At 36.8% G+C, this 27,957-nt stretch overlaps 1 protein-coding gene and 1 pseudogene across 1 annotated transcript; one reads left to right on the forward strand and one right to left on the reverse strand.

The window, feature by feature from the left end:
* Positions 1 to 2,201: 2,201 nt before the first annotated feature.
* LOC140818560 (uncharacterized) lies at positions 2,202 to 15,931 on the reverse strand. Its single transcript, XM_073178558.1, has 9 exons — positions 15,819 to 15,931; positions 15,513 to 15,545; positions 15,062 to 15,154; positions 14,701 to 14,768; positions 13,780 to 13,852; positions 13,292 to 13,410; positions 13,121 to 13,219; positions 12,292 to 12,391; positions 2,202 to 2,491 (listed from the first exon to the last, which is right to left on the reverse strand). The coding sequence occupies exons 3-9, from the start codon at positions 15,143 to 15,145 to the stop codon at positions 2,315 to 2,317; spliced, it is 720 nt and encodes a 239-aa protein (XP_073034659.1). The 5' UTR covers positions 15,146 to 15,154; positions 15,513 to 15,545; positions 15,819 to 15,931; the 3' UTR covers positions 2,202 to 2,314.
* Positions 15,932 to 17,594: 1,663 nt separating this feature from the next.
* LOC140818564 (deoxyhypusine hydroxylase-B-like) lies at positions 17,595 to 21,155 on the forward strand (annotated as a pseudogene).
* Positions 21,156 to 27,957: the final 6,802 nt, after the last annotated feature.

Here is a 27,957-nt window from a genome sequence, read left to right on the forward strand (position 1 = left end):
AACAATATTCATTTATCAATGGGATGACCAAAAAGAGCTCCTCAAAATTTTTATTTTGTTATATGGGCTTCTTTTTTTTCAAGAAAATATAATATATACTTGGAGCTTGCTCATTTAACTAAGTTTTTATATCACACACACACACACACACACATATATATATAGAAAGATTCGTAGATATGGAATATAATCACAAAGACAAGAAAATCGAATATTTAGAGCCCGGCCACCACGTACAGGTGGAAAAGGGTAGACAAAATAGGTATTTTTTTGGGGAAGATGAGAAGCTGGAACAGGGTATGTTTTAGTGAAAGCGTTTTATTAGTATGGTATGGGATAAAGGAAGACAGTGGCCAAACGTCAACCATCAGTCTCATTAATTCATGTTGGTCCCTGTCATCTCACAATATATATTTTTTCCTGAGTATGTCTCATGTGAGACCGTCTCACGGATCCCAATCTGTGAGACGGGTCAACCCTACCCATATTCACAATAAAAAGTAATACTTTTTCATGGATTATCCAAATAAAGATCCGTCTCACAAAATACGACCCGTGAGACCGTCTCACACAAGTTTTTGTCTTTTTTCCTAGTATGCCAGTCACCCTATTAATTAATTTATGGATAATTACATTTTTAATCTTTATTACTTATATATTTTTCACTTTTGATTTTGTTCACAATTGACAAAACATCTCATAAATGTTCGACGTATTGTCAGCAAATTTTGGTGTTTCGGTCATTATTTTCCCTCACCGGCCATATCAACATTTTTGTGGAAAAAATCAAATTAGTACACGCGTTCTAAAATTATGAATTGCCCGACAAAATTGAAAAACGTGTAACTTACCAAACCGAAAAATGTAAATTTTTTCATCAATTTAACACTCATGCATCCAACCAAATACATAGATAGACCTTTTTATTGTTTTTCAATCCATGCACACTTGAGGAAGGAGAATTTTAGTTTTCTTCGGTATAGCAAAAGCTATATAGGGGGTGTGTTTCGAAATGGATTTTCAGAAATTAAGAAATCTGACGTGTGTGTCTTGTATTTCCTACTATATATATAATGCAATATTTATGGAGTAGTTTAATTTTTTTATATACCAAGTTTTCTAGCAGGCAAAGTAGCTCCCATTACCGCTGTCAAAAAATGATACAAGAAGACTTGTCAAGCCACGTGTCATCCTGTGAAAGCTAGGTTCCCAACTGTATCTGGGATAATTCGATGTTACCCATGCAAAAATAGGTGTTCGTTCTTGCATATCCATAATTTCTTCAGTAAACCCATAAACAAAGAAGAAATACCAATCATTGGATAACCTTTGGAACAAGTCAAAAACTTGTGTGAGACAATCTCATGGGTCGTATTTGTGAGATGAATATCTTATTTGGGTCATACATGAAAAATATTATTTTTTATGTTAAGAGTATTACTTTTTATTGTGAATATCGGTAGGGTAGATCCGTTTCACAGATAAAGATTCGTGAGACCGTCTCAAAAAAGACCTACTCTTGGAACAATAACGTCTGATTTTCCCTCTATCTTACAAGATCTACATACAACAAGGATCTTCAAGTTGTTTCAGAGTGTTTATACAAGCTTTAAACTTCGCTTGTCCAAACGTTTATAAAAGCGTTTTTACAATTTTTTTATAAAAAATTTTGAAAATTGTTTCAAGCACAAATATACGTCTAAACAAATATTCTATAACACAAATACTTTACAGTTAAAAAATAATATATTTTGATTTCTATAATTGACTTCATATGTAAAAACATAAAAAAATATCTATTCTTAAAAAAAAAAAAACACTATTTAAAAAGCATTTTACAAAAATTTTATTCAAACGCATATTTTAAGTTTTTTACTTTAAAAACACTAAAAACGTTTTTAATTGACTTATCCAAACATAGCCTTTTAAGTACTAGTTAGTCTTTTTATAAAAATTAGATTCTTGTAACTCATAGTTGTCAATGATACATACAGTTGCACGGACTTGTTTTCGCCTGAATATACCGAATTTATTTTTGTATACAAATAATTGATATCTACACATTTAAATGAAAAACTGGAGACGCCCCCGCGGTACAGACCGGATTTCCATTCCCTCCTGGTGTGCGTCAGAGTATTCCAAGATGTAACTTTTTTTCGCCGTCCGATCTCATATGACCCACACTCATGTATGAATTGTGTCATTATTTTGGATATTTAATTTTCCACATATAAATGAAAAACGACGAGACAATATATCAAATCTAAAAACGTAAACGATTATGAAAACTCGCCAAAATAAAGTTGAACAGGATTCAAGTAATACGAATAAGTAACACAACCATAATGAAAATACATGTCATAGCAAACATCAGTAGCCACGTGAAGCATGATGTTTTCAAACTCTGAGAGTATACCTCCATAGCCCGAGTATTTGCTTGTCCAGTGCTTGCTAGGCTGTGTTCAACAGCTTTCTCTGTTGAGTCTAGTATCTACAGTCTACAGACAAATATATAAATGAATCCGTCGATCCAAGTGGATGTGAATTTTATAAATGGTGAATCACAGGCCGACTGTGGTCTGGCAAGGGGCTATAAACAAATCTGAAAGTTCCGTTTTCTCGGTGTGAACGTGACAAGGGTGAATGTTGTGTGTATCAGAATGTAAGTGTTGTGCGTAGGTGTTGTAACACCCACAACAACATGCAGCGGAAATTATACTTTTAACACACTAACATGTAACTGGAATAATAGTAATACGAGAGACGAGTCAGTTAATTATGCACAAGTATAAAATACTTGTGCGGTGCCTCAGGGCAAAATAATTCACTAGAAAAACTTGCATGTTTACAAAAACCAATACTAGTGAAAGAATCAAACAACTACCTTAAAAAGGTGAGTAACAAATTGCATCCTAAACCTCTAACAAACCGTATAACAAAACTATATCGGATGCATCAACTGAGAAGTGAAAAATCTTCAAAACTCAACACACTAATCAAAACAGTGATTAGGTGTTGTCTTCAAATGTTGTCAGCACTTCACAGCGAAACTTTTGTCAACGACGCGAGATTGCTTCACTCAGAAAACCTTTCTTCGTACGAATGCGTCTCTTCCCGTCTCTCTTTCTTTCCGTATCTTCTTCTCCTATTTATACTAGCTTGTCTTCACAGTCCTATAAAATATGGAAAACCAATTTTATAAGGAAATAAACTCTTTTGAATCAATGATAGCATATCTTAGAGATTATAACCTATCTTAAAGATATTATCGGTGACTATATTAGCTCTTATACGAGATCATATAATATGTCTAGAAAGGCAAAACAAAAAGGATCTTTTAAACAAGGAAATTATTAAAAAGGAAATATGTCGAGGAATAAAATTCCTTTCAATCTCCCCCTTTTTGCCTTTCTGGACAAAACCAGTCAAAAATAGTAACTCCCCCTGGATTAGTGAACCAGTTATTCAGCCAACTTCAGTTGACTCCCCCTGAAAACAAACCCAGTAAAATGTTGTAAGTTAGATGTTGTAATTTAGATGTTGTAACACCCAGATCATAACATCGAACAATTCAATACCCAGGAGAAACTAAGAACAGAACAGAAACAGAACAACACCAAAGTCAGAATATCATGAAAGCACATTAAAGCTAAAGCAACCTAAGGAACAGAATGAACTAAAACACATTAACCACAAAAATCAGTGTCCATCACTACTGTCAGCATCATCATCAGCAGTCATTTTTGCTCCACTCGTCCCAGCAGTGTCATCTACTCCCCCTTTTTGTCCAGAATGGAGACTCGCAGCGAGTAAAAGCTCGTAATCTGCCACTTGATTTTCGTAATGATCGATGGTCTTCTTAGCATTATCAATCTGTTGTCGACCATATGCGATTTGAGCACGAATGTAGGAGAGAGATAATGTAACATAACCAGTAGGAGGTGTCAGGGGCAGACTAGAGATATCGGGCATAGGCTCAGATGTTGTTTCAGCAGTGTGGTCAACATCTGCAGCAGTACTCAAACCCAGCCATGGCAGATCAATTTTTCGGTTCCCTTTGAAATAAGCAGGTGAGATCTTCAGGGAATCTCCAACAGGGCAGAGATCTTCATCAATATCCGAGATGAAACCTTGAGATTCCAAGATTCCAAAAATCAGCGAAGGGTAGGGCAGCTTGGTTTTCTTAAAATCACCCTCAGCATACTGCAATGCAGTCTTGAAAACGAGCTGTCCAAAGTTAGAGGCCCTCCCTGTTCCAATAGCAGCCGTCGGTTCTTCAAGAACTCGATCAAATTATGCTTTCCATACGCATCAAAATCAATGTTTTTCTCCTCAATCAATTCTCGATGAATAAATAGGGGCCACAATGCCAAGGCCTCTTCAGAGTAAAACTTCGGAGATAAAGACTTACTGAGATCATAATCAGCAGAGTCAGTGTTGTGGGTGGTGTTGTCAACATCTTCCTCAACACCCGGTGCAGCAGCAGCAACACTCTCAGAAGACTCGCTAGATTCAGAGTCAATGTCTTCATATGCATCATCACCTTGTTTCTCAGTTTCAAAATCAGAGACAGACGAGGAGGAGGGATCTTCAGAAGCGCCAGGCTGATTTTGCTCGAATTATTTCATCATTTCTGAATCGGGTTCTTCCTCTGGAGTCCTTTGTTTCTTGGCTGCCTTATCTTTTTTAAGCTGAGCAAGGAACTCAGCCAGAGATTGTTCATCCTCCTCAGCCTCATCAGGGATGCTTTCATTTGCAACGTCTGGAGTGTCCTTGACTGGGTGCTGCTTTTGGGCTCCAGACGTAGAACCAGTTTCCTTTGCAGAGACAGAAGGTTTGGGACGAGCTACCAACTCGAAATCCTCATCGTTGGAGTCGTCTCCGGAGGAGAAATCGGGATCCAGAATGTTAGAGAAGACAGACGCCCGTCGCTTCATGACAGGGACAAGATCAGGATCGAATCCTGCTTGTCTCTTTGACCTTCGCTCATAGGAGCTGTGGGGAAGGCTTTGTTCATAGCAGCAAAATCCGGTGGATTCTCGACATTAATTTCGTTCCCAGGTTCACCAGGAGCAATCATTTCCAGCGGCATAGGTTCTTCAGGCACACCCACAATTTCCATCCCCTCAACATCGATTTCTGCTGTGGGTGTTGTGACAGGGGAATTTCCACTCATGCTTGCGGTCATTTCGCTTCTAATGTCTTGTGGATCAAAGCCAGCCATCTGCAAAATTAATGATCAAAGACGTAGGGAGGTTCGAGACACACAGAAATTTATGAAGATCACAGATAATGTGCGCGAAAAATAGTTAGGGTAAATGAGATTTTAGAATATGAGAGAGAATATTAAACAGTAAATTTGTTCCCTATTTATCACTAATTCCTTGAGCACACCTCTACAACGGTAACATTTTGATGAGCCGCGACTACAGCATCTTTCCAAACCAGTTTTTACTCCAACGGTAACTTTCTGAGATGGTGACATCATTATTTCAAAATGTCAGGCAGTATAAACCCCACGTCAAATTAACCCCACGAACAGTTAGAAATCAAGAAATTTCAAAATTAAGTCGGTTAGGGTTTTCTTCGTTTTTCATGAGTTAATAACTGATAGCCCACTGGACATGATAAATTCACATAACAGCAGTATGAATGACTTAAATTTATGCCTATAATATGATCAATAATCAAAGACACACACATGTGATCAAACTGTGATCTGTCTGTACTTAAGTGTTGGTAACACCTTTTGGCAACACTCACTGTTTTGACTCAAACTTTCTTGAGAATGTTTAATTCAGACATGGTAGCTCCCACTCTAGAAGAAAGGTCTTCAATGGACTCCTCTAGGTAGCTTTTTCCATCTGTATTTTGACTTAGAAGTGGTAGCTCCCACTCTAGAAGAACGGTCTTCATTGGACTCCTCTAGGTAGCTTTTTCCATTTTCTTCTAATCATATTATTTTATTTTTCTCCTCTTTTCTGTTTTTCACCTTCTAAATCGTTTTCCACATAGGACAAGATTATGCGATATGCAAGCAGCATAATGACTTAGATTGAGCATACATCACACCTTAAAGAGTTTTGATAGAAAGTTTGATTCTCCACTGAGAGTACACCATTCAGTAACCTACACTTGTACAGACTTCACACAAAACAGGATAAATGAAATATGTCTAGCACCCTAAAAATAAAATGCACATGCATGCTGGGTGTTGTCCACAGGTGTTGTAACACCTAAGACAACATTAGTGAGTGATCATTGTACACACAAGCCGAGAGACTTCCTAAGATTGGAGAATCTCTCAAAATCCAATGGTTTTGTAAAAATATCAGCCAGTTGGTTCTCAGTTCCAACAAATTCCATCCGAATCATACCCTTCTCAACTAAATCTCGAATAAAGTTATGTCTAATGTCAATGTGTTTCGTTCGAGAGTGTTGTACTGGATTTTTTGAAATATTAATTGCACTTGAGTTGTCACAGTATACAATTAAGGTGTCACTGTTGAATCCATAATCGTTAATCATTTGATTCATCCATAAAAGTTGTGAACAACAGCTAGCGGCTGCAACATATTCGGATTCAGCAGCGGACAAAGATACACAATTTTGATTTCTACTATATCATGACACCAAGTTGTTACCAAGATAAAAACAACCACCAGTAGTACTCTTTCTATCATCCAGATTTCCAGCCCAGTCAGCATCACTAAAACCTACTAAATTGGTGTTTGTTTCTTTGGTGTACCATAAGCCTAAGTCAACTGTTCCAGCTATATATTTCAAAATTCTTTTGACAGCTCTTAAATGCGTGACCTTAGGATCAGCCTGATACCTAGCACATAGACATACACTAAACATGATATCGGGACGACTTGCACTCAAGTAAAGAAGACTGCCTATGATGCTGCGATACTGAGTGTGGTCAACACCTGCAGCAACATCGTCTTTGGACAATTTTTCAGTCGACCACATTGGAGTTTTCATGTGTTTAGTGTTCTCGGCAGAGAATTTCTTTACCAAATTTTTAGCATACTTGGATTGACATAAGAAGATACCATCATGCATTTGTTTGATTTGCAATCCAAGAAAGAAACTTAATTCTCCTACCATGCTCATTTCAAATGTGGTAGACATACAAGTAACAAAATCATCAACATGCTTTTGAGAAGAAGCACCAAAGATGATGTCATCCACATAAATTTGACACACAAGCATATCATGCTTCGACTTTTGAATGAAAAGGGTTTTATCAACCTCACCTCGTTTGAAGCCTAGGTCGAGCAGATATTCAGTGAGCCTACCGTACCATGCTCGTGGAGCTTGTTTAAGTCCATAAAGTGCCTTCTTCAATTTGTAGACATGGTCCGGGTGGTGTGGATCTTCAAATCCTTTAGGTTGGCTTACATAAGCTTCCTCTTTCAAGATGCCGTTCAAAAAGGCACTTTTCACATCCATTTGATATAATTTTATGTCCATATGACACACAATAGCAAGTAGAAGTCTAACAGATTCAATCCGAGCAACAGGGGCAAATGTCTCATCAAAATCAATTCCTTCAATTTGAGTATACCCTTGAGCAACTAGCCTTGCTTTGTTTCTCACAACAATTCCAGATTCATCAGTTTTTTTTTTTAAATCCATTTGGTTCCAATAACATTCACATTATCAGGTCTGGGAACCAAATCCCACACATCATTCCTAACAAATTGTTCAAGTTCCTCATGCATCGCATCAACCCAAAATTCATCTTTTAAGGCTTCATTTATAGTTTTGGGTTCAATGAGTGAAACAAAACAAGAATGGCTTACCTGAGAGTATACGGAAGTCATGCATACAAGTCCCATCATTTTCCGATAGTCTACCTTCTCCTTTCCTCTAGTTTGCATTCCTCCAAATGTTTCTCCAATGATCTGAGATGAAGGATGATTTTTCTGAATCTTACTGGGAATGTCAATCCCCTCATTGGTTACATCATCATCATTTTCAGAATTCTCTCCTTACTCATCTTTCGATTCTGCCGGTGCAGGTGTTGTCTCAGGTGTTACAACACCGGGTGCAACATCTGTGTTAGGCAGTGTCTCACTTGTATCCAGGAGTCCATCAACATCATTCTCGATTGTTTTTCCCGTTAAATCTGCAAGATCATCAAAAACAACGTTAATAGATTCTATAGTCGTTCTTGTTCTAAGATTATACATGCGATATGCACGACTATTGGATGAATAGCCAAGGAATAAACACTTATCACTTTTAGAGTCAAACTTAGCAAGATGGTCTCTGTCATTCAAAACATAACATACACACCCAAAAACATGAAAGTACTTCAGATTTGGCCTCCTACCCATGATAATTTCATAGGGTGTCATAGTAGAACCACTTCTTAAGTACACACGATTCGAAATGTGACATGCGGTGTTTAAGGCCTCGGCCCAAAATCGTTTTGAAATATTCTTTGAACTTAACATGACTCTGGCCATTTCTTGCAATGTCCTATTCTTCCTTTCGGCTATTCCATATTGTTGAGGAGTCTTAGGGGCCGAAAATTCATGAGTTATCCCTCTCTTTTCACAGAAAGAAATGAAGTGAGAGGTCTCAAATTCTTTACCATGGTCGATTCTTATCTTACCAACCCTCATATCATGTAGATTAGTAATCTTAGCATGCAATTTCTTAAAAACCTCAAAAGTGTCGGACTTTTCTTAAAGAAAGCTTACCCATGTAAAACGAGAGAAATCGTCCACACAAACACATGAATATTTCTTACCTCCAAGACTTTCCACTTCCATTGGACCCATAAGATCCATGTGCAGGAGTTCAAGACACCGTGTTGTCCCAAAGTGTTGCAACACTTGATGGGAACACGTGTTTGTTTACTTTTTTGACATGCACCACAAACATAAAGAATTTCAGACGATAAATTAGGCATACCTCTCACAGCATCGTACTTACCAAGGTTCTTTAAAGTCTTGAAGTTTGCATGACCCAACTTTTGATGCCACAAGTTTAATTCACTCACCTTTGAATGATTGCACACAAGGTTCTTTCCAAGTTGATAACAGTTGTCCACAGACCTTGTACCTGTCAAAATACACGTATCAGTATTATCAAAAACTTCACAATTATCTTTATCAAACTTAACATGCAAACCGTCATCACAAAGTTGACTTATGCTTATCAAGTTTGAGTTAAGTCCTTCTACATAGAGCACATTATGTAAAGTGGGTAGCCCATCAACATTCAACGTCCCTTTGCCAGCTATTCTTCTTTTAGCTCCTCCACCATACGTCACATGACTACTCCTCAGTTCAACATAGTCAATCAAATGGTCTTTAGAACCTGTCATGTGGCGTGAACAGCCACTATCAAAGTACCATATTCCTGCAATGTTAGTCTTTAATGAAGTATAAATAACAAAACATTGAATTTTAGCCTTTGGTACCCAAACTTTTTTTACCGTCGGTTTTCTGTTGGCAGTGTTGCGCCGGGTGTTATACAACACCTGTGGCAACACCTGTTCAGATTCTCATCTCTTGTAATCATCTCTCAGTTTAAAACAGTAGGGTTTGATATGTCCAGGTCTAAAACAATAGTGACAGATAAAGTGGCGTTTTCTGGATTTGGACTTCTTGGTAGACATATGCCTTCTTGGTGGAACACTTCTTTCAGGGTGTGTAGGATTCGAGGTTTTATCACTTCCTTTGACAAAGACAGTTGGTTTTCTCTCAGTATTGGAAGATTCTCCAATTTCAAACAGGTTATTCATATACCCAAGTTCGGCTTTGTCATTTTTTCCAATCATCAGAAGTGAATCAAGTTTGGATGAACTTGAATTCATTTTGGTGAGAATCTGAGTTGCTTCTCCAAGTTCCTCCTTGACTTTGCATAATTCCAGATCTTTCTTGCTCAAGATTACTTCAAGTCGTGATATTTGTGACTTCATCTCAGCGTTCTCTCTGAGGAGAATTGCATTTCCTTTAGTTCTTTTGATCCAGTCTTCATACAGTTCTTCGTACATTGTCTGCACGCTTTCTAAAGTGACTTCATCATCATCTACCTCTTGGGGGTTCAGACTGACTTGACTCCCCAAGAGTTGTGGAATTAAGACATACTGAATTCGAAGAAGTGTTGCGGCCAGGTATTGCAGCACCTGTGGCAACACCCAAAGGATTGATTTGCATTGAGCGTTTCTCCTTGGTCACAACAGATAACGATGTGTGATTTTCAGATTCATTTGATTCTTGATCATCTTCAGACTCTTCATCACTCAGGGTGACAGTCATGCCTTTGTTCCTTCGAAGTCGATTGGCACACTCATTGGCATAGTGTCCATATCCCGAACACTCTCTACATTGCACTGAATCGAGATTTCTGACATTTGATTGGATTTGCACTTCGTGTTTTTTTCGAAATTGTCCTTTCATATGAGTAAACTTTTGAGCTTTTACGGAAGACGTGATGTTGGGCAACACTGATTTCTGTCCAACTTTCTTCTTCTCTCTCATTTTATTCAAGTAATCACCGAATTTCTTAGTAAATAGAGAGATAGAGTCTTCACCTAAATCAGAATTCACTCACTTCTTTAGTTATTTGAAGGATCTCATCATAGGAGTCAGTTGAAACTTCAAGTGCTATTGTTTTCCCTTTATCCTTCTTTTGTAGGTCAAGATTCATATCGAAAATTCTGAGAGAGCTCATTAATTCGTCCAGGTTGATTTTTGAAGTATCTTTCAATTCTTCTATTGCACAAACTTTGACATTAAATTTCTCAGGAAGGGATCTCAAAACTTTGTTCACCAATATTTCATTTGTCATGGGATCTCCAAGACTGTGAGCTTCATTAGACAATTGTCTCAGCTGGCTATCATATTCAAGGATAGACTCCTTGTCATCCATTCTCAAGCTTTCAAATTTTGATGCCACCATCCTGAGCCTAGTTTTCCGCACACTCTCAGATCCTTCACAATGTTTCTGAAGTATATCCCAAGCTTCTTTGGCACAAATACAGTTGGTGATTAAATTGAACATCCTTGTGTCAACAGACGAAAATATAGCATTGAGAGCCTTAGAATTAAAGTTCGAAGTTTGCACTTCATCGATTGTCCATGTACTTTCAGGTTTGAGCCGAGTGTCTCCATCAATATCGTCGATCTTTGGTGGACTCCAACCATCAAGTACACGCTGCCAGGCTCTTTCCTCAATGGATTTAATAAAGACCCTCATCTTTACTTTCCACAAAGCATAGTTTGATCCATCCAGCACGGGAGGTCTAAAAACAGTGTTTGTTGATGCTTCCATAATCCTTTTTCACTCTGAGAAAACAAAACAAAACAGGATCTCACTTAGTAGCGTCAAGTAGAGGCTCTGATACCAATTGAAAGTTCCGTTTTCTCGATGTGAACGTGACAAAGGTGAATGTTGTGTGTATCAGAATGTAAGTGTTGTGCGTAGGTATTGTAACACCCACAACAACATGCAGCGGAAATTATATTTTTAACACACTAACATGTAACTGGAATAATAGTAATACGAGATACGAGTCAGTTAATTATGCACAAGTATAAAATACTTGTGCGGTGCCTCAGGGAAAAATAATTCACTAGAAAAACTTGTACGTTTACAAAAACCAATACTAGTGAAAGAATCAAACAACTCCCTTAAAAAGATGAGTAACAAATTGCATCCTAAACCTCTAACAAACCGTATAACAAAACTATATCGGATGCATCAACTGAGAAGTGAAAAATCTTCAAAACTCAACACACTAATCAAAACAGTGATTAGGTGTTGTCTTCAAATATTGTCAGCACTTCACAGCGAAACTTTTGTCAACGACGCGAGATTGCTTCACTCAGAAAACCTTTCTTCGTACGAATGCGTCTCTTCCCGTCTCTCTTTCTTTCCATATCTTCTTCTCCTATTTATACTAGCTTGTCTTCACAGTCCTATAAAATATGGAAAACCAATTTTATAAAGAAATAAACTCTTTTGAATCAATGATAGCATATCTTAGAGATTATAACCTATCTTAAAGATATTATCGGTGACTATATTAGCTCCTATACGAGATCATATAATATGTCTAGAAAGGCAAAACAAAAAAGATCTTTTAAACAAGGAAATTATTAAAAAGGAAATATGTCAAGGAATAAAATTCCTTTCAAAATCCATGGGGGATCAAATGCAACAGCTCTTAATAACAATTTCGGTACATGGGTGAAAGAGAATAGATTGCTTTCTGCAAAGGCCAATGGTGAAAATAACGGCAAGCAAGTAAAATTTCAAACTCACCTTCTGCGTGTTTTGGATGGATTGACTCATCACAAGACCACTCTCTTTAAGTTTCCTTGCCAAAAGAACCATTTCATCGATCAAATTTTCTTGAAGTATTCTGTATGGAAAAACAATAAGATGATAAGTTGCAGGTAAACATCTGCAACAAGGACAATGCTCTAAAATGGATACAATTATTAGAACTTTAAAAACTAGCAGATAAAGTAGACCAAGAAAAAGATATAACATGGATGGAGACCGGACAAGGCAAACCATTAATCAAGATCAGATAAGACTGAAATTTGTGACTCAGATTACCTAAATAAAATATTTATCACCGTTGCATGATTTTCAACCACATCCAGAATACCCAGTCAAAAATATAAATCCGGCCTAGTGTCCCTCTCAATTGATTTTGATCAAGATGTGTTCTAGATATTGTTGTACTTGTAAAACTTGTTTGCATTTTGAACACCAGAATGACCTTCGAATTCCTAAGTGCCTAAGCATATTTATTCAAACCGAACAATGGTCACAACAAAACGGAAAGTGTTCAGACAAACAAATACTGGAATAATCAGTCAAGGTTTACTTAAAAAAATTATCATAATCAAATTACTGGATATAAGAAAAAGCTAGAGTAATTGTGAATTTTTAATGTTGGAATGGGACAATATCTGAAAGCATACTCAGCATAACTCTGCAATGATTGGTTATGCGTAGTTGCTAAATCGTTGATATTTGATACAAGTTCTCAAACAAATGTTAACAGTTTAGATATTAGTTAAGTAAATTGCATTAATATACGGCACTTTATGACCAAAAAAATACTAAAATGAAAAGATACCGGTGTTTCTCAATATGACTCTGTGCTGCAGCATCCAATTTGATTGACCTTGAATTATTATCTTCAACAGTATCATGAGACCTATGCTCTGACAGGGGCCTGCATCAGTTAACATCGACTTCAGAAATATTAAACATATAACAATGACCACAGATGTCCCATTTCACTCACACAAATCTCTTCCTCAGTCCTCTGGGAGTATAAACACTCCCTTCCTCTGATTTAGAAGGGGATTCGTCAGTATCAGTCTTCAGAGAAGGCAGCTGAGGAACCTCTACACTGGACTCAGACTTGCCAAGTAAAGAAGAGTAGTTAGAAATTATTAACATAAACAGGAAGAGTTCAAACTTTATAAACACGATTGGTTTCAGTGTGCAGTGACTTTATATGTCAATGTTGTAAAAAGAGAGTAATCATATTATAAAACTATGTTTATTAGTCGGAATATGCATCAAAATTAAAGAATCATAGTCAATATTTATCAGTATATTGATTGTAACTAACAGCTGTGGATTTAAAATTTTAACAAATCTTATGATATCATCATATTTGAGAACATGCATTTTCAAGCTTCCGCCGAGATTTCAAATACCTACACAATGTTTCATAGAGCTACTGAAGGGGAATAAATACAAGGAACCAACTCACACTAAATATACCTCAGGTTCCGCTAACTTTGCTGCTATAGCTTCAACTTTCTCTGAATATTCTCTTAATTGACCTTTTGAAACTCTGTAAAATAGCGTGGAAGAAGAGTTAGAATTGAAGCCACAATAAAATCAAAGGAATGCAAGCATTCAAATTTAAGTTTAACATCAAGGAAGAAGCAATGGAGCATGTCAACAGAATGTAATTTTTCTGAATGAAGAGCATGAATAATTTTGTTTGACAAAGTCTACACCAATTACACTGTTAGGCCATAAATCTAAGAACATAACCCAAACCCAAAATGCTAACTTTCTTGGTGAAAGAGCACCTAAGGTTTATTAGTCTCTTCGAATTGCTTGGGGAATAGATGTGGGATCACGACTTTGCCCACCTCTTCGGAAGCAAGCACCTAAGGAAGCCCATCATGGAGGGTGTTTCACTCGCCTCTTAGTATTTGGCGCATATATTTCACTCTAGCATGTAATGTGAACATGAGCCACGGTACAAACAATGACATAATGGAGTTCTCATAGAACTGATGCCGGAGTCCAACGACGTATGACGTATCCCATCATCCTACAGTAATTCTTAGACATGCGGATGTTGGTAGTAATTCATTTCAATAGCCACGACAGATCAATTCTTCCAGGTACCCCTTAAAATAATTTGTTTTAAAATTCACCACCTCTCAAACTGTTATTTCGGACGTAAATTGCCATATCCATGAAGATAAGTTATACATAATCAAGAATTATGTACGAGTTATACAAAGGAGTAAAAAAAATCTGATCAACACATGAAATAAGTCCAATATAAGAGTACAATCTAATTCTAACTCACATAATTAGAAGTTACAAATCCTTTGCATACACGACGACATCAAGAAAATGTGATGTGAAATAAGATATATCCCAAGAGAAAAAACAAACAACCTTGGCAATCCTTCAGGACCCCTTTCTTCTCCCAATTGTTCCAATTGCTCTCTTAGAGTGGCTACATACTACAGAAAGAAAATGGTGTTTAAAAAACTTCAATGGCTTCCATGTTAGTATGAAAACAAAACTGAAATGCGAGCACTCAGACACTATATCAAAGGTGGTTAGAAGCTCAAACACCACACATCGCTCAGTAGATTAAGGCAGAATATCATGTTATAACAAGTAAATTTTCAAGAGGAATCAATGCTAATATTAAATGATTAAGCATAAATATTTGAAACTCAATTGACAGAAGTGCAAACTATCAGGCTATGATGGCCTATATAGCAATGGATTGAGAGGAAGGCGAGCTTACATGCAAGAGCTTTGCTTGATTTTGTTGTTGTGGAGTGGCTGCAAGTAACTTTCTTAAATTCACTTCGGTTTTGCTCATACCCATCAAAGAATTCTAGATACCACAAACTAAAATAACGATCAAAATAAATAGGAATTAAACAAACGCACCAATTAGAAAACAATAAGAACAGTCAATCTGTAAACAAGGGCAATTCAATTATCGTGTTTTGGTCACACAAATAAATGACGCGTAGGAAAAAAAAACCCTTTTTGCAGTGTTGTGCCCAACGAGTCCAATGTTAAATCTTTGGAAATAAAATTTGTAGAACACAAGAACTTCATTCACACATGTGAACAATGTACACAGACCGCATTTGAAAAACTCAAGAACTAAGACTCGGTTTTTGGTCATCTATAAACTAACAAGGAACCCACGTTATGTTTCGCCCACTGGGATTACCTCGACTTACTCGCACGAGATCGTCTGGCTTCCTTCCTCGGGCCTCGATTTGGATTTATGATTTGCTATTGTTCACTGCGAGAACATGGTACAAATTAGAACCAGAGGATTTGAATTGAAATTAGGCAGAGGAATGGGACTAGATGGAAAATTAAACCAAGCCAGGGACGGATTAGTATGTTCATTTTTCATCTTTTTTACCTCTGAACTCGAGGGCAAGGGTCAGCTACTCGATTCTAAGCCATCATCTATGGCGGCTATGGATAGCGAATAAATGGGTTTCCGATGACGGAGCGGCGAAGGCTGTTGATATAACTCGCAAGACTCCGGTGATGCTGCTGCGAAGGCAATCGACGTGAGACTTGGCCTGGGATTTCTTCGAAATTGCTTGGGTAGAGAATAATGGAAGAGAAAAGGTTGCAGGCTTGGTGATAGATTTTTCTCAGCATGGGCCAGCTGAAGCCCAATCCAATAAGTATCATGCAGATATGGCTCTGTACAAAAATTATATTTTATTTAAATATTAAACAAGAAAATTTGTTTGTTTGTTTTTTTTTATTTGGTAAATCTGCGATTTCAGCATTTTATTTTATGTTATAAAATTTCAATTTTAGTTATGTATTTTTCAATTATTGCTAATTTTAGTTTTTTTATCGAGATTGTTAATGTAACACTATACACATCGATATTACATCAGTACTATGTCGAAAAAATGCTAAAATTATAAATAAAAAAAACTCAGATATGACACAATAGATAAAAAAAAAACTGAAATATGACACAAAAGATGACCAAATCATAAATAAGCAATTATAAATTACCAAAAAACAAATTTCTCAATCGGTTAATTCGTTCTAACGATATTTTTATAACGATAACTAAAACTGAATTAATTAAATTTTTTTTAAAAAAATGAATTAACCAAAACAAATTTCTGAATTAATTCGGTTTAACCAGAATTTTGTTTACACCTAGATAGTACATTTTTAGTCATGAGATATCTTTTGATTTGAATTACAAATGAAAATAAAACTATTTTTACTAATAAAGTATCATTTATCCAAACATCTATACTATCAATTCAGATACACTCGTTATACATATATGATAAATTTATTCTTTTTACATCTTTATAATTTTATATTTTTATTTAATATAAAATTTATTCAATTAAAAATAATTTTAACATGTTCAAAAAAAAATTTGTTATTGATAATTTATAGATGATTAATTATATAAATATTATTGATAAAAATTAATTATAAAATTATAAAATACCAATTTGTTAATATATATATAAAATTACGTTTAATTGTTAAATCAAATTTCAAATTACATTTTAAATTTTTGCTAAATTCAAAATGGATTTCCAAATCCAGTTTCAATTCTATTTTTTTTCTTTTTTTTTTAGTGAATTAGACATATTATTAGTCTTGTAATCATGTGAAGACAAATTTCTTTAGTTATTTTTTCATCAAAATCATATTATTAAATGAAAGATATCATTATAGATTTATATAATTATTATATGGTTAAAAACTTGTATATCATGAGAGTTTATAATTTGCAATTAGGGATTAGGGTTGAGAAAATTTAATAGCAGCTTTACTAATTAAAAAACCCATCATATCATTATATGTACATATATTTAATCATATCATATAAATATAAAATTAAACAATAATATTTATAAACTATCGTGTTAGTCCGAATGTTTAGAAATGTAGTGGTCACATATGTCTCCTTAATAAAAAATAAAATAAAGTAGGTCTCTTGTGAGACGGTCTCACGAATCTTTATTTGTGAGACGGGTCTCACAATAAAAAGTAATACTCTTAGCATAAAAAGAAATATTTTTTCAGAAATGATCTCAATAAGAGATTCGACTCACAAAATTTATCTGTGAGACCGTCTCACAAAAATTTTCGTGAAAAAAATAATATTAGTTATTTAATTAAATAATTATGATGAATGTCATTCGATGAAAATAAATGACAAAAACACAAGGACTAAATTGAAATTCTCTACTTAGGCACAATTTGTAGTCCACTAATCCCTTATAATTTATCTTATTAATCATCGGCCTCTCTAAACCCTAGATTCTCGGAAGTTTGGCGGTGGTCGGAACTGCGAGATAAGAGGCCTTCTTCGATTGCATAAATTGTTTCCGACGGAAGCTTGTCCCGATTCCGATCGTTCATTCCGAGTTTCTGCCGAAACCGAGAGTTTTTTGTGCAAGCAATTATTGGACTAGAACCAGCCAATATCCGAGAGATTTAGAGCTCTGTTTTCTCTTCGAACCCTCCATGGCTCTGACGCTCGCAATGCCCTAATACAAGGTATGTTACAGGCAATGGGCTGTCAAAGAATTTCAATTCCATTTAATTCGGGTTGGACATTGTAATTGTAGTCAATAGGCTTCGGGCTGTTCAATGCTATTGGCTGCCGTTATGTTTATAATTTGTGTACGGGGCTCTGTTTGGTTAAATTATTCGTTTTTTAAATGTTTCACCTTTCTTTTGCGGTTGAACTTCCATGTTACCTATCTATTCATTTTTAGATTAATTTGAATTATGCCAAAAAGCTGTAAATGCAAAATATAGAAATTGGAAAGCTTCATCAAGAATGATAATAAACTCTTTACATGCTTGATTGAAACCCAAACAAGAAAGATGCTGCAGAAATGTTAATTACTCTTTTTAAGTAGTCCTCTTAAGTTTGAAAGTAGGAATAAATTCCGATTGTTGTATTGTTGAAACGATTTTCACTTTTTGTTGTGAAATTGTGTTTATTATTATTATCCTATAAATTAGGATCCTGAAGTTGTGGCCTTTTCTATTTCAGCAACTAGGGATGCTTCAAATCTGCTTGCCCATGAGGCTGCATTTGCTTTGGGTTAGATGCAAGATATTCGTTCCATTCCTGCTTTAGAAGTAGTTCTAAATGATCTTTCATTGCATCCCATTGTTCGCCATGAGGTAACTTGCTTTTGAATATTTTCTTCACTTGGTTCAGTCATTTGAAAATGTTCCCTTGGGTTTAGATAATCTTGTGAACTTGTGCATCCACAGGCTGCGGAAGCTCTTGGTGCTATCGGGTTGGAGTGTGTTATTCCCATTTTGAAGAGTAGTTTAACTTTAGATCCTGCCCAGGAAGTTCGAGAAACATGTGAGCTAGCACTGAGTCGAATAGAGGAGATGACGAATTCTGTGGCTGGAGAGTCATCTCTTTTCTTGTCAGTTGATCCGGCTGCCCCTGCTTCATGTTCTTCTGTAAAAGAACTTAGGTAGCCATTCTAGATATAGGTAGATGACTATATGTATCCTGATTCTACCAGTTGCTTTTACTTATCCCTTTCCACTTCTCAGAGAAATTCTATTGAATGAAAATAAGTGCACGTACGAGCAATATGCTGCTCTTTTTGCCCTCCGGAATCTTGGTGATAATGATGCTATATCTGCCATTATAGAATCCCTTGGTGCAAAAAGTGCTCTTCTACGACATGAGGTCTGTTGTTGTCTTCTTGCTTAATATATCCGATAGGATTGTAGTTGTCAGTTATTATCTTTATCCATTCGACATTGTTCACCTATTTGCATGACAATTACTTAGCACTAATGTTAAATTTATAGTTTGTATATGTAACTTTGTTGTGCAACCATATAAACTGGGCTTTTTCTCTAAATTGGTGGCTTTCCTCTAAATTGGTATGAGCCAACACTATTTCACCCTTAACCTATTAACCATATAGCCTGTTCATTGTTTATATTCGTTAACCTCCTTGTTTTTATTATTCCTCAGGTTGCCTATGTATTAGGGCAACTGCAGAACAAAAAAGCTTCAGATGCACTGTCCCAAGTCCTCAGGGATGTACATGAGCATCCGATGGTCAGACATGAAGCAGCTGAAGCTCTTGGTTCGATTGCAGGTTTGACCCCCGCCATATATTTTTGTTCCTGGATGGAATCACATTTGAATTGCTTATATTTAATGAGCTTGTGATGTGAATTTTTAAATACAGTAAGAGTTACACAAGCGTGTCTAAAAAAATTAACGATGTGCATGACATAACAAAGACCTGGTAGCCTGTTCGGTAGAGAAGAACTTCCTGAGAAAAAGAAAATGCTCGTGTATGTATCATGGAAAATTTGGTCCGTGTGAGATGAAAGTGTATGTACGCATAGAATTGAGAAAAAGAAAATGCTCGTCACTGCGAAATCAAGTTGAAGAACAATTTCTGGCGAAGAAAACCATCTTTTTCCCTCAATGGAAAAAGCAAATACAAAAACTAGATAAACGGCTGCCTCATGTGCCACAGGAGTCGTGCCATTTTAAGTTGTGCTAAATTCGTTATTGTCTTCTTCCAAGTAGTTGACATCGATTCATTGGAATTCTCGGATAAAACTGCAGCACCGAACTTTTTCAAATATGATATATTTTCAAAAAAAAAAATAATCAAAGAGAAATGAATATTACTCATTTTGTATATAAAATAAAATGGTGGCCAGAATATGCTATTGTTGGCTACTGTTTTAATTTGCAAGAGAGGAAGGAAGTTTGGACTCCAATCAATTGTTTAATGAATATATAATAATTAGATATGGAAAAAACATTTAAAAAATCATTAATTTTTCCATTTAATATCTACAGCCTGAGATATTAACCAAGTTAAATTTTTTTTGCAATTCACAAGGACCATCGAATTTGTTTGAAAGTTTTTGGATTTTGATTGTCAGTACAATGTATGTTAGTGGGCCTAAGCTCAAAGTGAGTCCCTAGATCCCACTGCGGTAACAAGTACTCTTATCATTTCTTTCACAGTCGGTGTGCAGAATCCTGTAGTCACGTTATTTCTGAATCTACACCGAGTGCAAAAGGAAGGCAGAAAAAGGGGCAAAAAGACAGGAAAGTGGGGGAAATGGCGAACCCTCCAAAGCCGTGGAAAGTGGAATATGCAAAGTCATCAAGATCGTCGTGCAAGACTTGCAAGAATCACATTGAGAAGGAGAATCTTAGGCTCGGAAAGATGGTCCAAGCTTCCCAATTTGATGGCTTCATGCCTGTATTTTTCTTTTATTCCTTCGCTCATATCTTCTTGTTGTTTCTTTTCATCATAAATTTTTAAAAATTAACTCAGTTTTAGTATTTTTTTTTCGTTCATATATCTAAAAATGATTTTTTTTTGTCTTTCTAAGTACAGTGATGTCATTTTTTTGTTTCCTGGTTTGTTTCTCCTTTAGTTCCTGACATTTGTACCATCGAGTCATTTTTGGGGTGCATTCTTGTCGTTTGCATAATTTAAACATTGTTTGCCCTCTGGGGTTTCTAGGTTCTTAGTGTTTCCTGTGTGGAACTTGTGTAACACGAGATTTTTTTGATATCTTGGGTTTTTGGAACCAACCATTACGTTTTTTAACTCCTTCACTTGATATTCAAATGGTTCTTAATTAAGCAACTAGCTTGTTTGATGCCACCTCACTTGTGTTTGTTTTTGGTGTAGCGCCCTTACCCGAGCCACTACTAAACAGACTAATAAACATGCAACATTAAACTTAATAACCACAATTAAACAGCGGAAACCAAATACTTAATCATCTTACAACTCAAACCAAACCAAAACAATAACAGCAGTCTTAAACATAATACAACCATAACAAAACATAATCCTGAACGATAATACGGTAACCACATGAAACCTCCACTGGATCACCACTGAAACCTCACTGCTCTAGCCACTGCCCTGGTCGTCCGAACCGTCCAACCTAAGACCTGCCCCGTGGAATGGGGTGCCCAAGATGAAAACAAGGACGTGAGCGACAATCGCCCAGTACGAGAATGTACGAGTATACAAACTGATATGATGCATGCGAAATGAAATATGCTCGGATATCAAGGATCAAGTCAAGAATCTCATGCTCAGTCTAGAGGCGCCTGAGTGTGTAGTCTCTGATCTGCCCTAGGCATGTTTTGGCTCCCACACTCATCATCAAGACGTGGACCTGCAATGTCCAGGTCATCAGAGCCCGCGGGTCCCGTCGGACACTGTAGCTCTCGATGCCCCATCGTCCACAATACAGAATAGGGCTGAGCGGCCCCAACAAACGAGGTATATCTCAAAAGATATCAGACTCAACATGATGTGTCATGCATAATATGCCAAAGCAGTAAAACATGTATCATGCAACAGATAAATATGCAGCATATAAGTGTGTATACTATGCTTGGATATCTCAGTCAGTACATCACGTACCTCACTAAAACAATCTGACAGAAAGCTCTGAACCTAGACAATATCAACACAATGAAATCACTAACAAACCAGATCAAACATGCTACAAGCTCCCTAACGATCCTTAAACCACTATCTAAGGATTTAGGGTTATACCTGCGTCCGTCGTCAGCCCGCTGATGATGTCTCGATCTCAGCTCACCGACCCCTCCTCGAGTCGATACTAGCTCCGAAACTTCCCGACACCAAAGTGCCCTAGAAACTGGCTAGAAAAACCTAAAGGATAACTAGAACTTCTCTCTGAAGAATGCGGTGAAGAACAAAAGAATCGGCTTCCATTTATAGGCTGCATCCGCACTATTTCAGAAAACCCGAACCAATCTTATCCGCCACGTGTCAGAATCTCATTGGTCTAGTTAGATTTCTCGAGATAATGAAATCTGAGGTAGATCGGATTATCCATTTAACTTTCGGTGGATACCAACAGCTTAATCCCGTATTAACAATTCTTAATAATACTTAATTAACAAATCATTATCTCTTAATTAATACTTAATTCAAAATAAGAATTCGGGTCATTACATTTGGAGCCAGATGTGGAACCATGCTCATTGCATCATGAAGAAAAAAAAACAGATAAAATCGTAAGTGCTATCATATACAGGATTTTATTCAACCTTTGATGGACTAATGGTAAATTCTTTTACATTTCTTATATTCACATCAGGGTTGATGATGTCGAAGGCTTAGAATTGCTTCGGTGGGAAGATCAACAGACAATTAGAAAATACGTAGATGGTGTCGGTCAGACAGATTCCGTTGCTTCTCCTGCCCTCCATTGTGGCATAGAAGTTTCACCAACATCCCGTGCTACTTGTCGATACTGCAATCAAAAGATTACAAAGGGAAGAGGTTAAGTATTTGTGACTTTCCCTGTTAAACAATAACGAGATTGATGTTTGATTTAGCCAATCTTCTATATATGTGCATGTACTCATCATCCTTTTTACTTGCATTCTTCCTAATTATAAGGTAAGATAGTTTTAAAACCTGTTTACTCCTGCTGGACCATATGATGGTGCACAATTTCTTAATGAAACAGATGAGTTGGGGATGTCGAGTGGGCTTTCAGTCAGTTACATCTGTAGCACAAACTTATTTAAGGGTTATTGTCAAGAACCTAATCATGGCATCTCTGTTCGTCACTATTTACTACACTAGTTACAGATATATAGCTATTCGGAAATAATTCATTATTTTCATGTCTATTCATGTTTTTTTTTTTGCAAGCAATTATTACAATCATGGCTTTGCATGCTCTGATGTCTCACTGTAAAGTCTTTACCTGATGCTATTCTGATTTCCCCAATTTCCAATTGAACTGAAGAGGGGTTCTTCTCGAACTGTCGTTACCATTGTTCCTTTCGCAAATTTAGATTTTGTAAATTTGCTTCATGACCAGTATACAGATGCCATCAGGTCCGTGGAAGCCTTGTTAAAGATCTGTCCCCCCCCCCCCCCCCCCCCCCCTCTCTTTACTTAGGTTCGTATATCAACTAAACCTGAAGGTGAAAGTGCTAGAGCCTTGGCATGGCACCATGCAAAGTGTTACATGGGAAATGTCACCGACTTCCAGGTAGAAAAATTTTCTGGATGGGAAAGTCTTTCAGCCACTGATCGTGCGACAGTTACTTCTCTTGTTACAAATAATGCCTCAGCTTTAGAAGGTCCAACTTTCAAATTTTCAGGATAAATCATTAGATTTCTTGGGGATTTCTTTGGATACTGTCATGATGACCCATGGTTTTTGTTTCAGGCACAAAAGTAGACGTTAAAGAGGAGAAAAATATGTTGCAGGATTCAACATCCAAAAGTGGTAACAAGAGGAAAAGAGCATTGAAAGTGATCCGAAACCGAAAAATTCTAAAGATGGAGGTAACAGTTCTTCAATCAAGTTGCCTTCTGAAAATAATGTGAAAAATGTTGAAGGTGAGCCCTTAAAAGAATCTGTCCTGGAAAGCCAACTTGAGGATCAGACTAAGGCTCTGTGGGAGCTTAAAGATGATCTCAAAAAGCATGTGACTTCTTCAGAGTTGAGGGAGATGCTTGAAGTCAATGATCAGGATTTGAAGGGATCAGAGCTTGATTTGCGAGAACGTTGGTAAATTTTATTCTCTTTTCGATCAATTTGACTGCAAAACTCTTTGACCTAGTGAAATCATTTGAAATGCTTACTTTAGAAAAGCCTAAAAAATCCCCTCCCACCCAAATGTTATATATCTGGATTGATTTATTACTATTTTTATCTCGCTGATTTTCGTTTCGTACATGTCCTGATTGGTTCTAATTTCATCTATTAACCTGCTAATTATTGTGCCATTCAGTTTTATCGTGTCAATGGTTCTCTAATGTTGGACCCCTCTTATTGTTTCTCCTTTTTTGGTCCTTTTAGTGCGATGGAATGCTTTTTGGAGCACTTTCAAAATGCCCTCTTTGCTCGGGAGTGGCTTCGTTATTCCTCAGGAATGTACCGATGCCTGTGGATATTTATCAGAGTGGAGTAAGTGTTCGTATTCCACCGCTAAACCTCAGCGTGTGAAGGGAAAGTGGAAAATCCCTGAAGAAACAAGTAACGACTTTCTCTTGAAGGTATGTTAGTTGATTAGCACCATGTAGTTTTTCTTATATTTTCTTTTGTCCTTTTATGACACTCACCTTATCAGGTCTGCGGAAACACAAATCCCAACCTCATTCCTAACAAATTGTTCAAGTTCCTCATGCATCGCATCAACCCAAATCATCTTTTAAGGCTTCATTTATAGTTTGGGTTCAATGAGTGTGAACAAAACAAGAAGGCTTACCTGAGAGTAACGGAAGTCATGCATACAAGTCCCATCATTTCCGATAGTCTACCCTCCTTTCCTCTAGTTTGCATTCTCTCCAATGTTTCTCCAATGCTTGAGATGAAGGATGATTTTTTCTGAATCTTACTGGGAATGTCAATCCCCTCATTGGTTACATCATCATCATTTTCAGAATTCTCTCCTTACTCATCTTTCGATTCTGCCGGTGCAGGTGTTGTCTCAGGTGTTCAAACACGGGTGCAACAATCTGTGTTAGGCAGTGTCTCACTTGTATCCAGGAGTCCATCCACATCATTCTCGATTGTTTTCCCGTTAAATCTGCAAGATCATCAAAAAAAACGTTAATAGATTCTATAGTCGTTCTTGTTCTAAGTATACATGCGATATGCACGACTATTGGAGAATAGCCAAGGAATAAACACTTATACTTTAGAGTCAAACTTAGCAAGTGGTCTCTGTCATTCAAAACAAACATACACACCCAAAAACATGAAAAGTACTTCAGATTTGCCTCCTACCCATGATAATTCATAGGGTGTCATAGTAGAACCACTTCTTAAGTACACACGATTCGAAATGTGACATGCGGTGTTTAAGGCCTCGGCCCCAAAATCGTTTTGAAATATTCTTGAACTAACATGACTCTGGCCATTTCTGCAATGTCCTATTCTTCCTTTCGGCTATTCCATATTGTTGAGAGTTTAGGGGCCGAAAATTCATGAGTTATCCCTCTCTTTTCACAGAAAAAATGAAGTGAGAGGTCCTCAAATTCTTACCATGTCTATTCTTATCTTACCAACCCTCAATCATGTGATTAGTAATCTTAGCATGCAATTTCTTAAAAACCTCAAAAAGTGTCGGACTTTCTTAAAGAAAGCTACCCATGTAACGAGAGAAATCGTCCACACAAACACATGAATATTTTTACCTCCAAGACTTTCCACTTCCATTGGACCCATAAGATCCATGTGCAGGAGTTCAAGACACCGTGTTGTCCCAAGTGTTGCAACACTTGATGGGAACACGTGTTGTTTTTTACTTTTTTGACATGCACCACAAACATAAAGAATTTCAGACGATAAATTAGGCATACCTCTCACAGCATCGTACTTACCAAGGTTCTTTAAAGTCTTGAAGTTTGCATGACCCAACTTTTGATGCCACAAGTTTAATTCACTCACCTTTGAATGATTGCACACAAGGTTTTTCCAAGTTGATACAGTTGTCCACAGACCTTTGTCACCTGTCAAAATACACGTATCAGTATTATCAAACTCACACATTATCTTTATCAAACTTAACATGCAAACCGTTATCACAAAGTGACTTATGCTTATACAGTTTGAGTTAAGTCCTTCTACATAGAGCACATTATGTAAAGTGGGTAGCCCATCAACATTCAACGTCCCTTTGCCAGCTATTCTCTTTTAGCTCTCCACCAAACGTCACATGACTACTCCTCAGTTCAACATAGTCAATCAAATGGTCTTTAGAACCTGTATGTGGCGTGAACAGCCACTATCAAGTACCATATTCTGCAATGTTAGTCTTTAATAGTATAAATAACAAAACATGAATTTTAGCCTTTGGTACCAAACTTTTTTTACCTCGGTTTTCTGTTGGAGTGTTGCGCGGGTGGTATACAAACACTGTGGCAAACCTGTTCAGATTCTCATCTCTTGTAATCATCTCTCAGTTTAAAACAGTAGGGTTTGATATGCCAGGTCTAAAACAATAGTGACAGATAAAGTGGCGTTTTCTGGATTTGGACTTCTTGGTAGACGAATGCCTTCTTGGTGGAACACTTCTTTCAGGTGTGTGTAGGATTCGAGTTTTATCACTTCCTTTGACAAAGACAGTTGGTTTTCTCTCAGTATTGGAAGATTCCCAATTTCAAACAGGTTATTCAATACCCAAGTTCGGCTTTGTCATTTTTCCAATCATCAGAGTGAATCAAGTTTGGATGAACTTGAATTCATTTTGGTGAGAATCTGAGTTGCTTCTCCAAGTTCCTCCTTGACTTTGCATAATTCCAGATCTTTCTTGCTCAAGATATTCAAGTCGTGATATTTGTGACTTCATCTCAGCGTTCTCTCTGAGGAGAATTGCATTTCTTTAGTTCTTTTGATCCAGCTTCATACAGTTCTTCGTACATTGTCTGCACGCTTTCTAAAGTGACTTCATCATCATCTACCTCTTGGGGGTTCAGACTGACTTGACTCCCAAAGTTGTGGAATTAAGACATACTGAATTCGAAGAAGTGTTGCGGCCAGGTATTGCAGCACCTGTGGCAACACCCAAAGGATTGATTTGCATTGAGCGTTTCTCTCTTGGTCACACAGATAACGATGTGTGATTTTCAGATTCATTTGATTCTTCTAATCTTCAGACTCTTCATCACTCAGGGTGACAGTCATGCCTTTGTTCCTTCGAAGTCGATTGGCACACTCATTGGCATAGGTGTCCATATCCCGAACAATCTCTACATTGCACTGAATCGAGATTTCTGACATTGATTGGATTTGCACTTCGTGTTTTTTTCGAAATTGTCCTTTCATATGAGTAAACTTTTGAGCTTTTACGGAAGACGTGATTTGGGGCAACACTGATTTCTGTCCAACTTTCTTCTTCTCTCTCATTTTATTAAGTAATCACGAATTTCTTAGTAAATAGAGAGATAGAGTCTTCACCTAAATCAAATTCACTCACTTCTTTAGGTATTTGAAGGATCTCATCATGGAGCAGTGAAACTCAAGTGCTATGTTTTCCCTTTATTCTTCTTTTGTAGGTCAAGATTCATATCGAAAATTCTGAGAGAGCTCATTAATCGTCCAGGTTGATTTTTGAAGTATCTTTCAATTCTTCTATTGCACAAACTTTGACATTAAATTTCTCAGGAAGGGATCTCAAAACTTTGTTCACCAATTTTATTTGTCATGGGATCTCCAAGACTGTGGCTTCATTAGACAATTGTCTCAGCTGGCTATCATATCAAGGATAGACTCCTGTCATCCATTCTCAAGCTTTCAAATTTTGATGCCACCATCCTGAGCCTAGTTTTCCGCACACTCTCAGATCCTTCACAATGGTTCTGAAGTATCCCAAGCTTCTTTGGCACAAATACAGTTGGTGATTAAATTGAACATCCTTGTGTCAACAGACGAAAATATAGCAATTGAGAGCCTTAGAATTAAAGTTCGAAGTTTGCACTTCATCGATTGTCCATGTACTTTCAGTTTGAGCCGAGTGTCTCCATCAATATCGTCGATCTTTGGTGGACTCCAACCATCAAGTACAACGCTGCAGGCTTTTCCTCAATGGATTTAATAAAGACCCTCATCTTTACTTTCCACAAAGCATAG

This window comes from Primulina eburnea, chromosome 17, assembly GCF_022965805.1.
Source record: "Primulina eburnea isolate SZY01 chromosome 17, ASM2296580v1, whole genome shotgun sequence".
Taxonomy (NCBI): Eukaryota; Viridiplantae; Streptophyta; class Magnoliopsida; order Lamiales; family Gesneriaceae; genus Primulina; species Primulina eburnea.